Source organism: Salvelinus fontinalis, chromosome 28, assembly GCF_029448725.1.
Source record: "Salvelinus fontinalis isolate EN_2023a chromosome 28, ASM2944872v1, whole genome shotgun sequence".
NCBI classification, from domain to species: domain Eukaryota; kingdom Metazoa; phylum Chordata; class Actinopteri; order Salmoniformes; family Salmonidae; genus Salvelinus; species Salvelinus fontinalis.
In genome coordinates, this window is record NC_074692.1 from 6,564,533 (window position 1) to 6,581,896 (window position 17,364).

The 17,364-nt window shown below is 42.6% G+C and overlaps 2 protein-coding genes across 3 annotated transcripts in view; one reads left to right on the forward strand and one right to left on the reverse strand.

Moving 5' to 3' along the window:
• Positions 1-704: 704 nt before the first annotated feature.
• Positions 705-4,721, reverse strand: mmab (metabolism of cobalamin associated B). The gene is made up of 9 exons (XM_055886268.1): positions 4,558-4,721; positions 4,026-4,090; positions 3,847-3,940; positions 3,702-3,759; positions 3,540-3,612; positions 3,341-3,438; positions 1,444-1,508; positions 1,276-1,335; positions 705-1,190 (listed from the first exon to the last, which is right to left on the reverse strand). Exons 1-9 carry the CDS (start codon positions 4,662-4,664, stop codon positions 1,106-1,108), a joined length of 705 nt encoding a protein of 234 aa, XP_055742243.1. The 5' UTR covers positions 4,665-4,721; the 3' UTR covers positions 705-1,105.
• A 111-nt stretch (positions 4,722-4,832) lies between these two features.
• Positions 4,833-17,364, forward strand: part of LOC129826013 (mevalonate kinase-like) — a 28,255-nt gene continuing 15,723 nt past the window's right edge. The window contains exons 1-2 of one of the 2 annotated variants that reach the window (XM_055886266.1): positions 5,137-5,223; positions 14,006-14,222. In XM_055886266.1, coding sequence (XP_055742241.1) covers positions 14,082-14,222 — 141 coding nt within the window. In that variant the 5' untranslated portion in view covers positions 5,137-5,223; positions 14,006-14,081. Of the gene's footprint in view, positions 5,224-14,005; positions 14,223-17,364 lie in introns of both variants that reach the window. The other variant, XM_055886267.1, reaches the window with a different exon arrangement.

Here is a 17,364-nt window from a genome sequence, read left to right on the forward strand (position 1 = left end):
TAAATACATACATATTGTCACATACACATGAAATGTGTTTTACAGGGTCAGCCATAGTAGTACGGTGACCCTGGAGCAAATTAGGGTTGAGTGCAATAATCCTCCCATCTTTTTTTAAAACTCCACTTGACAGGAACCTACTCCACTGGCACCTATCATGGGCCATACAGCGTTGATACCTTCTCACACAGGAAATCATGCCTGCTCAATCACCTACTTGCATTACCCACCATATGAGGATCACAATCTGTCTCTTATGACCTGGGCCAGTAGCATTTCCCAGAAGAGCCAGGCCTGGTGCCAGATAGTGACCGTGTGTGAGTTGGAAAACGGAGCCCTTTTCACAATACTGAGCTGGACCAGGCCGAGCTATACTACGCTTGCTTGGTTACACATCCACCACAGTTGTTGAAACGATGTTGGAAAACCCAGTGTGAAATGAGGATATCTGAACCTATAGTTCTGAGGACCAGTGGTAATGTCTCCAATATGACCTTCAGCACTTCACATTTGAGATGTAGAAGATAATGGTAATGTGATGAAAAAATACATTTATGTACTGCAGTATCGGATGATAGCCCGTTTGTAGAAATGCTATACAAGTACATAGGTTTATGATCATTCAATATGGAGTCTCATCTGTTTTCATTAGAAAAGTGTACTTTGATGCCAAGTGATAAAACTAGTCATTAAGTTCTCTGAAATACTTGATAAAGAAATTGTAATTAAAGCTTCTTGTGATACAACCTGTGCTTCATATACAATACAGGATTATAACTTGTGCGCTTCATTACAAATTTAAACTTAATTTTATAGTATCCTGTTCAAAAATGGTTGTTGCATCAATTTAAAAAGTGTACCACATGACATTAAAAGTAAAGTGTCAGTACATTTAGATTTTGCCTCTAGCGAAGTCGAATTTGGATTCAAGTCTTTATTTGAAATGTAGGAAAAGTTCCATCACGAGATACAGTATTTAAACTTGGACCCATCGAACTGTCTTTCACATAAAACAATGCCGATGATTTGATTAATTCAACCTAGAAGCAGAACAAAGGTTGTTCCACAAAGGTCCCCGGTTTGTTCTTTCACGTGTAGACGTGTGTCACTCAGGTCTCTTGTAGATCGTCTCCTCGTTGCCTTCTTTCATGGCTGTGTACCTGGCCACTGTGAACAGGTAGTCGCTCAATCTATGGGAAGAGGCGAGGTAAATAATTATCAACAAGAGTACACCACTTCCTTAAAACGCATGATAATACATCTGCACATTTATACCTGTTCAAATATTTGGCAACATCAGGATCGGCCTCACCTGACCGCACAATAGGGGAAACACTGGAAAGATAAGACAATAAGTGTTATGGCTGTTTCTGGGGCTTTGTTCAGGATCACAATGTTATACAGTGTTGGGTCTAAACAACCGTATGATTCGTTGGAACTCACCTGCGTTCTGCTCGGCGACACACTGTCCGTGCTATGTGGAGGGCCGCACTGCTCTTTCCTCCAGACTAACCGGACAGAGAAGTTCAGATAAAACACATCAAACCAATATGCATAGACAATGTATTCACCCACAAAAGGGACCTTATGAATAACACCAATATATACAGTGCATTCAGAAAGTATTCAGACCCCTTGACAATACTTTCAAGGTAAAACAGCATTAGGCAGATGAGGTACTGTGATTTGTGAATCCATGTGTAAAGCAACTCAATGCATGTGTATGGACTTGTACTACAGTGCATTTGGAAAGTATTCAGACCCCTTGACTTTTTACACATTGTTACATTACAGCCTTATTCTAAAAAGGTATGAAATTATTTCCTCAATGTACACAAAATACCCCATACTGATGACGCAAAAACAGGTTTTGAAATTTTTGCAAATGTATTACAATAAAAAAAAACATTCCTTATTTACATAAGTATTCAGAACCTTCACTATGAGACTCAAAATTGAGCTCAGGTGCATCCTGTTTCCATTGATCATCCTTGATGTTTCTATAACTTGATTGGAGTCCACATGTAGTAAACCCAATTGATTGAACATGATTTGGAAAGGCACACACGTCTATATAAGGTCCCACAGTTGTGAAAAAAGCTATGAGGTCGAAGGAATTGTCTGTAGAGCTCCGAGACAGGATTGTTATCGAGGCACAGATCTGGGGAAGGGTACCAAAAAATGTCTGCAGAATTGAAGGCCCCCAAGAACACAGTGGCCTCAATCATTCTTAAATCTAAGAAGTTTGGAGCCACCAAGACTCTCCTAGAGCTGGCCGCCCGGTCAAACTGAACAATCGGGGGAGAAGGGCCTTGGTCAGGGAGGTGACCAAAAACCCTGACCGAGCTCCAGAGTTCCTCTGTGGAGATGGGAGAACCTTCCAGAAGGACCACCATCTATGCAGCACTCCACCAATTAGGCCTTTATGGTAGAGTGACCAGACAGAAGCCACTCCTCAGCAAAAGGCACATGACGGCAAGCTTGGAGTTTGCCCAAAGGCACCTAAACGACTAAGACCATGAGAAACAAGATTCTCTGGTCTGACGAAACCAAGTTTGAACTCTTTGGCCTGAGTGCCAAATGTCACGTCTGGAAGAAACCTGGCATCATCCCTACAGTGAAGCATGGTGGTGGCAGCATCATACTGTGGGGTTGTTTTTCAGTGGCAGGGACTGGAAGACTAGTCAGGATCGAGGGAAATATGAACGGAGCAAAGTACAGATGAAAACCTGCTCCAGGGAGCTCAGACTGGGGCGAAGGTTCACCTTGCAACAGGACAACGACCCTAAGCACACAGCCAAGACAACTCGGGAATGGCTTCGGGACAAGTCTTAATGTTCTTGAGTGGCCGAGCCAGAGCCCGGACTTGAACCCGATCGAAACATCTCTGGAGACCTGAAAATAGTTGTGCAGCGACGCTCCCCATCACACCGATCTGCAGCTTAAGAGGATCTGCAGAGAAGAATGGGATAAACTCCCAAAATACCCGGTGTGCGAAGCTTGTAGCGTCACACTGAAGAAGACTCGAGGCTGTAATAGCTGCCAAAGGTGCTTCAACAAAGTATTGACTAAATGGTCTGAATACTTATGTAAATGTGATTTTTCTTTTTTATACATTTGTACACTTGTAGTACAAGTCCATACACATGCATTGAGTTGCTTTACACATGGATTCACAAATACAATTACAGTACCTCATCTGCCTAATGCTATTTTACCTTGAAAGTATTGTTAGCTCATGTATTTTGAATATGAACCCCTAAGCCTCTCACAATTCCATGTCACATTATAAATAACATTTCCGTTTTCTAAAAGGTTCATCCAGTGTGTGAGTGCTTACAGGTAATATGAAGTTTGTCAGTGGTGGAAGCTTCTCTGTGAACTCATCAATCCAGCTTTCAAGGTCTGCCACTGGTTGGGAACTGAACTTTGTTTTTTCTGTTGGCAAGAGTGAGAGAACATAGGACAATGATAAAACCATTGACTGGGGTAAGCTGTGTGGAATGATTCTTCAAAATAATTTACACAAAGCCATCTACTTATATGAATTTCTCGTGCAGATGACTGAGGTGTGGCAATGTTGGATCCCACATCTTGTAAGACACACTGAATCTGTGTGGGGTTAGAAGGGTAAACATTGAGTAAAAGACAACGTTCATCATTACTCTCCCAAAATGAACTGAAAAAGTTACAACTCAGACCTTGTCCAGCTGATCTGTGAATGTATGGCCTTTGTCGATACAAAACTCTCTGGCCAAGCTGTAGAAGACAACACAAAACGGTGAATAAATTCAGTAAGGGGGAACCAAGCATAATACCCAATAGAAGGAATGGACATCATATTACCCTATCGCTGATGACAACTCATCCGTTGCTCCCAATGCTTCAAACACATGATCTTCCTTGGGTCTTCGCTCTCCAGTGTAAGTGCTAGAGAAACCTTTGGCAATGACAGGAAGACGATAAACAAAACGTTCCTTGTTGAAATCACCATATGATGTGCAATGACTTGCTTGCATACTCACCTTTATCACCAGTTTTAGTGTATATTTTGGCGATCCTGCTTTCTCCATCGGTTTTGGAGGCATAACTTTACAGGAGAAAAATATAATCAAGAGCTTTATGCTAGCTTGGCTACCAGTGCAGGCAAGATAATTTCAGCTGTCTGTCTGTAGGCAATATTATTGGCTAGCATAGTTAGCCGTCATCTACAGCAATTTCAGGTGCGTTTCTTATCCCATTCTCTTGCACTACCTGTATGACTAGTACTAACGTTATATGTGTAGCAGAGGAGGCTGATAGGAGGAGCTATAGGAGGACAGGCTCACTGTAATGGCTGTTATAGAATAAATTAAGGGTATCAAACATATGCAAACCACATGTTTGACTCCGTTCCATTTATCCAATTCCATCCATTAATGGAACCCGTCCTCCTATAGCTCTTCCCATCAGCCTCCACTGATGTGTAGCTAACTGTGTCATAACTGTGGCACATAGCTAGCTAGCTACCAAACAAGATAAAATATTTGTATAAGAAGCGATGGTCCATACAGCTACCTTCTTTCTGATCCAAATGATGTCTTTGTCCAATTCACAGCTAAACATTTGCCAGTACTTGTTAGGATACAACGTAGGTGAGATGGTTTGGTAATCATTGAAGCCATGTTTACATAAAATAAAAACGCGCGTTGTGCCTCTTGTTCATCGGTGGTATCCGTATGTGACTGGGATGGACATATTGTCGCACGACCAATGGCACGAGGGAGAGAGTAGGATGTTGATTGGCTTGCAAAAGATTTGTACATCTCACCTCTAGCGCTGATTGGACATGAAGCAGAGATATGGCCCGTTGGCTGCGTGCGTTGTGTTGACATTTCACTGTCGCATGATGTTTCCAATATTATTCCCGGTAGCAAGCTATTTAAGTGGCAACAGCTTCATACTGACGTTTTATCCATTTTAAAAAATACATCGGGATTGTGTATAGACGACCCCTCATCATTCGGAGTGGTTGAGGTATTACTAATAATAGCTAGAGAACGTTTTCTTGGCGAATTGTCTGGAGGCTAACTAGCTAGTTACCTTGCTAACAACTAATAATTTACTTAGCAAATGCTCTGTAGCAAAACGTAGCCGGCTATCAGAATGCAAATCAAGGAATGTATCATGTCTGCACCTGGGAAAGCTATCCTCCACGGAGAACACGCTGTCGTGCATGGCAATGTAAGTACAGTAACGTTGGAGCTCAGTATAATCAGTGGACCACCTAGCTAGCGCCTGCCTTATTCCACACTTTGTGTTACAGCCTGAATTCAAAATGTATTCAAAATCATTTCTCCCCCATCTACACACAATACTCCATAACGACAAAGTGAAAACATGTTTAGACATTTTAGCAAATGTATTGAACGAAATAGAGATCTCATTTAAATAAGTATTCACACCCCTGAGTCAATACTTTGTAGAAGCACCTTTACAGTTTTGAGTCGTCTTGAGTATGTCTGTATAAGCTTTGCATATCTGGATATGGGGTTTTTCTCCCATTCTTCCTTGCACATTTTCTCAACCTCTTAAGTTAGATGGGGAGTGGCGGTAAACAGCAATCTTCAAGTCTTTCCACATATTTTCAGTGAGATTCAAGTCTGGGCTTTGGCTGGGCCTCTCAAGGATTTACACATTCTTGTTCTGAAGCCATTCCAGCCTTGCTTTGGCTGTGTGCTTGGGGGCATTGCCCTGTTGGAATGTACATATTTGCCCCAGTCTAAGGTCGTTTGCACTCAGAAGCAGTTTCTCACCAAGGATTTGCCTGTATTTGGCTCCAGACATTGTTACCTATCCCAGTCCCTAACAAAGAAAAGCATCCCCATAGCATAATACTGCCACCACCGTGCTTCACGGTAGGGAGGGTATTAGATGGGCTTTGCATTCAGGTCAGAGTTAAATTTGTCTCATCAAACTAAATTACTGAAGAGTTTGACATTAGGTTGCTTCTTGTGAAATATTTTACATATTTGTATATATGGAAATATATATAAATAAATATATATACACTGCTCAAAAAAATAAAGGGAACACTTAAACAACACAATGTAACTCCAAGTCAATCACACTTCTGTGAAATCAAACTGTCCACTTAGGAAGCAACACTGATTGACAATAAATTTCACATGCTGTTGTGCAAATGGAATAGACAAAAGGTGGAAATTATAGGCAATTAGCAAGACACCCCCAAAAAAGGAGTGATTCTGCAGGTGGTGACCACAGACCACTTCTCAGTTCCTATGCTTCCTGGCTGATGTTTTGGTCACTTTTGAATGCTGGCGGTGCTCTCACTCTAGTGGTAGCATGAGACGGAGTCTACAACCCACACAAGTGGCTCAGGTAGTGCAGTTCATCCAGAATGGCACATCAATGCGAGCTGTGGCAAAAAGGTTTGCTGTGTCTGTCAGCGTAGTGTCCAGAGCATGGAGGCGCTACCAGGAGACAGGCCAGTACATCAGGAGACGTGAAGGAGGCCGTAGGAGGGCAACAACCCAGCAGCAGGACCGCTACCTCCGCCTTTGTGCAAGGAGGTGCACTGCCAGCGCCCTGCAAAATGACCTCCAGCAGGCCACAAATGTGCATGTGTCTGCTCAAACGGTCAGAAACAGACTCCATGAGGGTGGTATGAGGGCCCGACGTCCACAGGTGGGGGTTGTGCTTACAGCCCAACACCGTGCAGGACGTTTGGCATTTGCCAGAGAACACCAAGATTGGCAAATTCGCCACTGGCGCCCTGTGCTCTTCACAGATGAAAGCAGGTTCACACTGAGCACATGTGACAGAGTCTGGAGACGCCGTGGAGTACGTTCTGCTGCTTGCAACATCCTCCAGCATGACCGGTTTGGCGATGGGTCAGTCATGGTGTGGGGTGGCATTTCTTTGTGGGGCCGCACAGCCCTCCATGTGCTCGCCAGAGGTAGCCTGACTGCCAATTTGTACCGAGATGAGATCCTCAGACCCCTTGTGAGACCATATGCTGACACATGCACATTTGTGGCCTGCTGGAGGTCATTTTGCAGGGCTCTGGCAGTGCACCTCCTTGCACAAAGGCGGAGGTAACGGTCCTGCTGCTGGGTTGTTGCCCTCCTACGGCCTCCTCCACGTCTCCTGATGTACTGGCCTGTCTCCTGGTAGCGCCTCCATGCTCTGGACACTACGCTGACAGACACAGCAAACCTTTTTGCCACAGCTCGCATTGATGTGCCATCCTGGATGAACTGCACTACCTGAGCCACTTGTGTGGGTTGTAGACTCCATCTCATGCTACCACTAGAGTGAGAGCACCGCCAGCATTCAAAAGTGACCAAAACATCAGCCAGGAAGCATAGGAACTGAGAAGTGGTCTGTGGTCACCTGCAGAATCACTCCTTTTTTGGGGGTGTCTTGCTAATTGCCTATCATTTCCACCTTTTGTCTATTCCATTTGCACAACAGCATGTGAAATGTATTATCAATCAGTGTTGCTTCCTAAGTGGACAGTTTGATTTCACAGAAGTGTGAATGACTCAGAGTTTCATTGTGTTGTTTAAGTGTTCCCTTTATTTTTTTGAGCAGTGTATATACTTCCATATATATATTGTATATATCTTTTACCTTATGCCCTGTCTTTCACATGCCTTTTTGTAAACTCTAGGTGTGCTGTCATGCCTTTTTCTCAGGAGTGACTTCTATCTGGCCATTCTCCCATAAAGCCCAGATTGGTGAAGTGCTGTAGAGACTGTTGTCCTTCTATCAGGTTCTCCCATCTCAGCCAAGGAACTCTGTAGTTCTGTCAGAGTGGTCGGGTTCTTGGTCACCTCCCTGATCAAGGTCCTTTTTGCCAGGTTGTTCAGTTTGGTTAGATGGCTAGCTCTAGGCAGAGTCTGGGTAGTGACATATTTTTTCAATTTTTCAATGATGCAGAACACTGTGCTCTTGGAAATGTTCAACACTCTAGATATTGTTGTATACCCTTCCCCAGATATGCCTCATCACAATTCTAAGTTGGAACCGTTCCGAAATGGACCTGAAGACAACTAGACCTGGTCGGATCCAGACCCGTTCAGATCTGATTCGAGTGAGGGAAGCAGCAGAATTGTTTTATTTTTTTATTAAAGGGAGAGGATGGAGGGAGAGAGAGAGGTGCCGCTCTAGTAGGCAGGGAGGGGCCTTACTGTGAGCGAGTGACACGGGGAGGAGGAAGCGAGAGATGAGACAGCAACCAACCAAGCCGACTCGCGCTATAGTAGGCTAATATCTGCCATAGCTAGATTATTTATCACCGTATGATTACGTAGTATCTGTCTTGACTGGATCAAACCGTGAGAAGTTAGCTAGGTAGGCTAACTGAGGCTGCAGTGCATGCACTTTCTAATCCTAGAGTTACAAATAACTCCATTCAGAATAATAACTAGCAGCCTACCTGTTGGCTCTTGGTAATTGTAGCTTATCCTTCTCCTTTAACTTATAATTTCGTCAATTTAATTCCATCTTCCATTGATTAGATATCTCCTAACTTTTGCAACACACGGAGCGAGGCTCTATGACCATAGCCTATTGCCGCTTTGATGACTCATGGCTTGGCCAACAACAAGCTACACGCTCCAATCTTGTAAAAAGCAAGAGCAGCAGCATAAATGATACCATTTCTCTCTTGCTCTCTACTGCAGCAGTCACGTTCAGATCCTGCCGGACAAGTCAGTCAAAATTACACATACCTTAGACCCGTGACGATCATATCAAATCCAACCCAGACCTGTGAAATTATTTAGAATTCTGGATCCGCTCCGGTCCAGGATTGGGTCTCGGGTATTCATATACAGGGGGATTCGTGAAGAGCTCTACTCTACATCTCGCTGCAGTTGGGTTGCAACGACTGTGGGCGGAGTGTACCTCCGACCACATCGAGTCGCTGTCAGTCGATGTGGGGAAACAGTCGGTGGTTGTATTTGATTAATGGTTTATAAAAAAAGATATAGATTTCAGCAAACAAAGGCGCACAGCTACAGAGGACAATCATAGGTAGAATTAATATTTTTAGAAGTATCGACTGACACCGACTCGACGTAATCGGAGATACAGTCCACACACTTGTCTACCACTCAACTCCATTGATGTGTTGTAACTACATCACGGAGTTGAGAAACCCTCAGCTAGCCAGTGAAGTAGAATTATTTGCAAGAATCAACAAACACAATTTGAGCCTAAGGGTGTTTTCACACTTGGTCCCTTTGACAGTTTTTGTGAACTCAGTGCTGTTTGCTTACATTTTTGTGCAGTGTGAACACTCCAAAGGGACTCAGACCCCTCAAAAGAGCCCCCGAAGCGAACCGAATGGAGACCATCTCAAGAGATGGTCTGAGTTCGGTTCGCTTTAATTCCTTAGTCCGGTTCCCTTTAAGGCAACGTGAACGCAAAGTTCCCCAGGGTCGCTTGTCATTATTCCCGCACCACACACTAGACTACTGCAACACTGTTTCACCTGCCATAAACCCTTACATTGGTGCTACAAAAGATAGAAGATGGTGATGTGCAGTTTCGCGGGAAAAAATGTGTAGCTTTTTCTTCCTATTAATTGAATATCGGCCATTGGTGGAATTATCGGCCAATGCCGATATAGCACTAAAAAGCCAATATCAGCCGATAATATTGATGAACCTATATATTGGTCGGGCTCTATGTAAAAGGACCCATGAGCACCAACGTGAAGTTTCTAGGAGCATGTCAAAGTGGGTGTCAAATAAAAGCTAAGAGTTATTTAAAAAAATTTTTTTTTTATAATATTAAGGCATTCTTGTCAAACAGTTGGAAAAGGATTCTTAGAAAACATCTACCAGAAAGTCTTTAAGGTATTTTAAATACATAAACATAAGAATGTTGAAGACCCCTGTCAAACTAATATCAACACTTATATTTAGTTTAGGATACTTTTTTCTGACACCGCCTAGTATATTGGTCCTGGATGGCAGTTACCATAACAGGTGGTGACGCAACCGATCAGGATGCTCTCGACCGGTCAGGATGCGCTCGATACTGCAGCTGTAGAACTTTTTGAGGATCTGGGGACCCATGGCAAATCTTTTCAATCTCCTGAGGGTGATGTGGACACCAAGGAACTTGAAACTCTCAACCCGCTCCACTACAGCCCTGTCGATGTTAATGGGGGCCTGTTCGGCCCTCCTTTTCCTGTAGTCCACGATCAGCTCCTTTGTCTTGTTCACATTGAGGGAGAGGTTGTTGTCCTGGCACCACAATGCCAGGCCTCTGACCTCCTACCTATAGGCTGTCTCATCGCTGTCGGTGATCGGGCCTACCACTGTTGTCATCAGCAAACTTAAGGATGGTGTTGGAGTCGTGTTTGGCCCTGAAGTCGTGGGTGAACAGGGAGTACAGGAGGGGACTAAGCATGCACCCCTGAGGGGCCCCGGTGTTGAGGATCAGCGTGGCAGAAGTGTTGTTGCCTACCCTTAACACATGGGGGCGGCCCGTCAGGAAGTCCGGGATCCAGTTGCAGAGGGAGGTGTTTAGTCCCAGGGTCCTTAGCTTAGTGAGGAGCTTTGTGGGCACTATGGTGTTGAACGCTGAGCTGTAGTCAATGAACAGCATTCTCACATAGGTGTTCCTTTTGTCCAGGTGGGAAAGGTCAGTGTTGAGTGCAATTGAGATTGCGTCATCTGTGGATCTGTTGGGAATTGGAGTGGGTCTAAGGTTTCCGGGATGAAGGTGTTGATGTGAGCCATGACCAGCCCAGTGCTACGGGGCGGAAGTCATTTAGGCAGGTTACCTTCGCATTATTTGGCACAGGGACTATGGTGGTCTGCTTGCAACATGTAGTTATTAGACTCGGTCAGGGAGAGGTTGAAAACGTCAGTGAAGACACTAGCCAGTTGGTACGCGCATGCACTGAGTACACGCCCTGGTAATCCGTCTGGCCCCACGGCCTTGTGAATGTTGACTTGTTTAAAGGTCTTGCTCACATCGGCTACGGCGAGCGTGAACACACAGTCATCCGGAACAGCTGGTGCTCTCGTGTGCTTTAGTGTTGCTTGCCTTGAAGCGAGCATAAAAGGTAAGCGTGCATCACTGGGCAGCTCGCGGCTGAGTTTCCCTTCATAGTCCGTAAACCCTGCCACACCCGACGAGCGTCAGAGCCGGTGTAGTATGATTCAATCTTAGTCCTGTATTGACGCTTTGCCTGTTTCATGGTTCGTCTGAGGGCATAGCGGGATTTCTTATAAGCGTCCAGACTAGTGTCCCGCTCCTTGAAAGCCGCCGCTCTAGCCTTTAGCTCGGTGCAGATTATGCCTGTAATCCATGGCTTCTGGTTTGGATATGTACAGTACCAGTCAAAATTTAGGACAAACCTACTCATTCCAGGGTTTAAATGTATTTTTACTATTTTCTACATTGTAGAATATTAGTGTAGACAAACTATGAAATAACACATGGAATTATATAGTAAGCAATAGTGTTAAATATATTTTAGGAGATTTTTCAAAGTAGGCACCCTTTGCCTTGATGACAACTTTACACACTCTTGGCATTCTCTAAACCAGCTTCATGAGGTAGTCACCTGGAATGTATTTCAATTAACAGGTATGCCTTAAGTTCATTGTCTCAAACGCATTAAGAAATTCCAATCAGTTGTGTTAGGTAGGGGTGGTATACAGAAGATAGTCTTTTACCAAATATTATGTCAAGAACAGCTCAAATAAGCAGAGAAATGACAGTCCATCATTACTTTGGCTGACTTTAATGTCTGAATCTGGAAAATGTCAACAACTTTGAAAGTTTCTTCAAGTGCATTCGCAAAAACCATCAAGCGCTATGATGAAACTGGCTCTCATGAGGACCGCCACAGGAAAGGAAGACCCAGAGTTACCTCTGCTGCAGAGGATAAATTCATTAGAGTTAACTGTATGCCAGATTGCAGTCCAAATAAATGCTTCACAGAATTCAAGTAACAAGCACATCAACTGTTCAGAGGAGACTGTGTGAATCAGGCCTTCATGGTTTAATTGCTGCAAAGAAACCACTACTAAAGGACACCAATAAGAAGAAGAGACTTGCTTTGGCCAAGAAACACGAGCAATGGACATCATCAGACTGGTGGAAATTTGACATTTTCAACCGCTGTGTCTTTGTGAGATGCAGAGTAGGTGAACGGATGATCTCCGCATTAGAGGTCGACCGATTATGATTTTTCAATGCCGATACCGATACCGATTATTGGAGGACAAAAAAAGCCGAAACCGATTAATCGGCCGATTTATTTATTTATTTATTTATTTATTTATTTATTTATTTATATATATATATATATATATATATATATATATATATATATATATATATATATATACATTTTTTTTTTTTAAATACACATACATTTTTGTAATAATGACAATTGCAACAATACTGAATGAACAATGAACACTTATTTTAACTTAATATAATACATAAATACACACACGCACACAGCTCTGAAGTGACAATGATATTGAAGAGTTTGCTTAGGAGACAAATACTCTCAACTGTTTGAATAAAAATAGAGTTTAAGTTACCTGTGATGAATGTTGAAAACAAAAACTTTAATTTCTATATGCAGGAAATCCTATTTTAATAATGGGCATGGTAAGAATTTACAACCAAAGTGCGAGTCATAATTCCCATGACACCTAGCAAAATCTGAAAAGCGGTTCCTTCCTTTATTCCATAGGATATTTTTAGATTCACTTAAAATAAGGTCTGTGTTTCGTGTAGGCTTACATCACCGTGCCAATTTTATAACTGTGTAGATATCCATAGGACAAGGTAACTCTGATCAATATTGGCTAAATACACTGCTCAAAAAAATAAAGGGAACACTTAAACAACACAATGAAACTCCAAGTCAATCACACTTCTGTGAAATCAAACCGTCCTCTTAGGAAGCAACACTGATTGACAATAAATTTCACATGCTGTTGTGCAAATGGAATAGACAAAAGGTGGAAATTATAGGCAATTAGCAAGACACCCCGAATAAAGGAATGGTTCTGCAGGTGGTGACCACAGACCACTTCTCAGTTCCTATGCTTCCTGGCTGATGTTGTTTTGGTCACTTTTGAATGCTGGCGGTGCTTTCACTCTAGTGGTAGCATGAGACGGAGTCTACAACCCACACAAGTGGCTCAGGTAGTGCAGTTCATCCAGGATGGCACATCAATGCGAGCTGTGGAAAAAAGGTTTGCTGTGTCTGTCAGCGTAGTGTCCAGAGCATGGAGGCGCTACCAGGAGACAGGCCAGTACATCAGGAGACGTGGAGGAGGCCGTAGGAGGGCAACAACCCAGCAGCAGGACCGCTAACCCTGGATTTGTTTTAGCTAAATATGCAGGTTTAAAAATATATACTTGTGTATTGATTTAAAAAAAGGCATTGATGTTTATGGTTAAGTACACATTGGAGCAATGACAGTCATTGATTGATTGTTTTTTATGAGAAGTTTAATGCTAGCTAGCAACTTACCTTAGCTTACTGCATTCGCTAACAGGCAGGCTCCTCGTGGAGTGCAATGTAATCAATGCAAGATTGGATCCCCCGAGCTGTCGTTCTGCCTCGTTTTTCCTAGGCCGTCATTGAAAATAAGAATGTGTTCTTAACTGACTTGCCTAGTTAAATAAAGATTAAATAAAGGTGTAAAAAAAAAAAAAAAACCTTGGCAAATCGGCGCCCAAAAATACCGATTTCCGATTGTTACGAAAACTTGAAATCGGCCCCGATTAATCGGCAATTCCGATTAATCGGTCGACCTCTACTCCGCATGTGTATTTCCCACCGTGAAGCATGGAGGAGGTGGTGTGGGGGTGCTTTGCTGGTGACACTGTCAGTGATTTATTTAGAATTCAAGGCACACTTAACCAGCATGGCTACCACAGCATTCTGCTGCGATATGCCATCCCATCTGGTTTGCGCTTAGTGGGACTATCATTTGTTTTTCAACAGGACAATGACCCAACACACCTCCAGGCTGTGTAAGGGCTATTTGACCAAGAAGGAGAGTGATCGAGTGCTGCATTAGATGCCCTGGCCTCCTCAATCCCCCGACCTCAACCTAATGGAGATGGTTTGGGATGAGTCAGACTGCAGAGTGAAGGAAACGCAGCCAATAAGTTCTCAGCATATGTGGGAACTTCTTCAAGACTGTTTTAAAGCATTCCAGGTGAAGCTGGTTGAGAGAATGCCAAGAGTTATTCCAAAGTACAATTCTGACGGGATTCGTTTTTTTCCAAACTATTTTTCAATAAATTGACAGTTATGATGAAAGTGTCGCGATAATATTTGAATTGAGGAAGTGTGATCATAATCATTAGGATATTTTGGCGTTCCGCATTAAAAGACGTCCTAAATGCCCCCCAGCCTTCAGGTGTGAGCTAAACAGCGCACTTGCACTTGATATGCATTGTTAGGCTATGAATGAGAAAGTGAACTTGTCATTTCCAATTGTTTAGCTCAGTTTTATGCTGCTTTGCGATCTATTAACAGCAAGGGTTGCATTAAATAGGCCCTTTTTTTACGATGCATTTGGCATGTTCAATGAATTCGTACAAAACGTATAAGCAAAAGCATTCACTGTGACAGTTGATACATGTAGGCCCTTCATACAGTGCATTTGGAAAGTATTGACTCCATTTTTGTTATGTTATTCTAAAATGTATGAATTTTTTTTTAGTTTTTTTTTTTACACATACTACCCCATAATGACAAAGCGAAAACAGGTTTAGACATTTTTGCAAGTAAAAAATAAATAAAAAATACCTTATTTACATAAGTATTCAGACCCTTTGCTATGACACTCAATTGAGTTCAGGTGCATCCTGTTCCCATTGATCATCCCTGAGATGTTTCTACAACTTGATTGGATTCCACCTGTAGTAAATTCAATTGATTGGACATGATTTGGAAAGGCACACACCTGTCTATATAAGGTCCCACAGTTGACAGTGCATGTCAAAGCAAAAACCAAGCCATGAGGTTGAAGGAATTGTCCGTAGAGCTCTGAGACAGGATTGTGTCGAGGCACCGATCTGGGGAAGGGTACCAACAAAAATTATCCTGCATTGAAAAACACTATATATTTTGAATGAAGCTGCAATAGGCTATTCAATTGTATTATTTTCTTACAGTAGTGTATTATCCGCAGTAAAACAAAAACTTTACCTCAGGCTACACTGTTTCTTAAGATCTGTCAAAAAACCATCATGCATAGTCACACTGTTACTACTGCCTACACCTTAGCTAGCGAGCTTAGATTTATACTGCATCAATGGATTCGCAAGAAATAGTAATATTGTGCTGGGAGCTGTTTCAGTCGATCAGGCCTGTCAACTTATTGCAGACTACATTTTGACACCTGAGCCAGAGAGTGTGTCCATCAGCAACTCCAGACAGCACAGACACCGAATCAGACGAGCTCACCGACGTTGAGGCCAAGCCCCTTGAGGAGGCAACCGAGGAAGACCACCCGTTAATGTTGGATCTTTCAATTACGGTGCTTCAGTCGGTCGAGGAGTAATATGTCAGTGATTCTGGACAAGAAATTGAAAAGGTTCGTGAGTTCAGGTGCACTTGCAAGTCCAATGAAGGGAGGCCCTGCTATTTGCTTTTTACCCCCGAGGAGATGGTCGAGACGTGACCAGTTTTAATGAGCTCACCAATGGTAAGTGCTTGACATTCAACTATTAGTCAAGTTTAGTTTGCTGTGAGTGAGTAATTTGTACTGTGTGTGTGATGAGACAAATAGACTGACTAGCTAGCTAGCATATTAAAGCCGAGAGAGAGACCTTCAAATATTTGCAGTAACTTATTCGACCTGTGTGTGTGGTGGGTGCTTATATTTGTCCTAAAGACAGGTTACATAAATGCATAAATGCCATCAATAACATGATCAAATACCTTCATATCAATACTAGTAAAACTGTGTACTGTTTGTGTGTTCACGTATGCATTTGAATGAGTGCAGGTTATGGGTAATTATTGATATTTGAAAATGTATTGGCTAGAATAGATGGCGATGACTGAATGTTAAAGAATTATATTGTTATCTTACTTTTCCAGAGGAAAAACAAGTAGCTTTTTCCAAGAACCTCTGCAAGAAAATGTTCAGCTCTAAAAGGGGCAAACAAACAGAAAGGAAACATCAGAGGACATCATATTTTCTTGATGGCAAGCAAATCTGAAGAGAAACATTCAAGTTCCTACACTTAAGTTTTCTTTATAGAGTAATACAACTTGATGTTTTCTGTTATCATTGGAGCTGCAACAGTGTTAATGAGGTACTTAAGGAAGAATGAGTAGTAGGCTGTATCATGAATAGAAATAAGAGCTCAGAATACATGGTTCCTTTCAGCACATATTAAAGGCATGTTTTAAGTCATTTATTTTCTGGTTTCAGAACTTCTACAAATAAGCTGACAGCAGTGATAAAGTTCTACAAGGAACATGGTGTGGTTCCGAGGAAGAAGTAGTGTGGTGGTCGTCTCGCCAGCAAACAGGTGCTGCACTACGAGGACATTCAGCGAATCGTCCACTATGTCAACAACTTCGCCAATGTCCACGCGATGCCGCTCCCAGGATGGATCCCTGGATTTAAAAGGGCAGACATCCGGGTGTTACCCACAATTTCAGACCAAGTCCTCTGTGTGGCACAAGTACAAAATATTGATGCATGAACTTGGTGTTTTCCTGAATCTTGATACTTGGAATTGTATCAAATGTTCGTCAGCTCAAGGCAGTGGACCAGCGGCAAAGACTCCCACACAAATTGGATCCAAAAAGAATATCAGTCCTTACTCTCTGGGGATGTGTGTGGACATATTTTTTTAACATTTCTCATTTTAGTTGCTGCTTAGAGAGACCAGAGCTTACTCTGGCCCTTTTTAGCTCTCATCCTCTTCTATGTTTTAGCTCTTTTCAGATGTCCCCGGGCACAGAGTAAACTACATGTCAGACTGAAACAATTTGTTTGAGTATAGCCTATACACATTCTGCGACATGTATTTTATAAAGAGATGTTATTTAACGCGCTAATTATTTATCCTACCAAGCCTTCTCCCCGAATGTATTTCTGACATGGAAAAAGTAAGGGTCACAACCATGATATGTGCGAGGACTAGATGGGGGATGTGCACGCATTTGTCTGCACATGCATGTGCACATGCACCACGAAAGCGTGCACACCTCATGTAGTCCTCACACATATGTTGTGAACATGTGCAGTATGAGTTTCTCTGTCATACATACTGTATGTGTGTGAATGTAGCCAATATATCTGTTGCGTGTATGTGTACAAACGTGTATATATA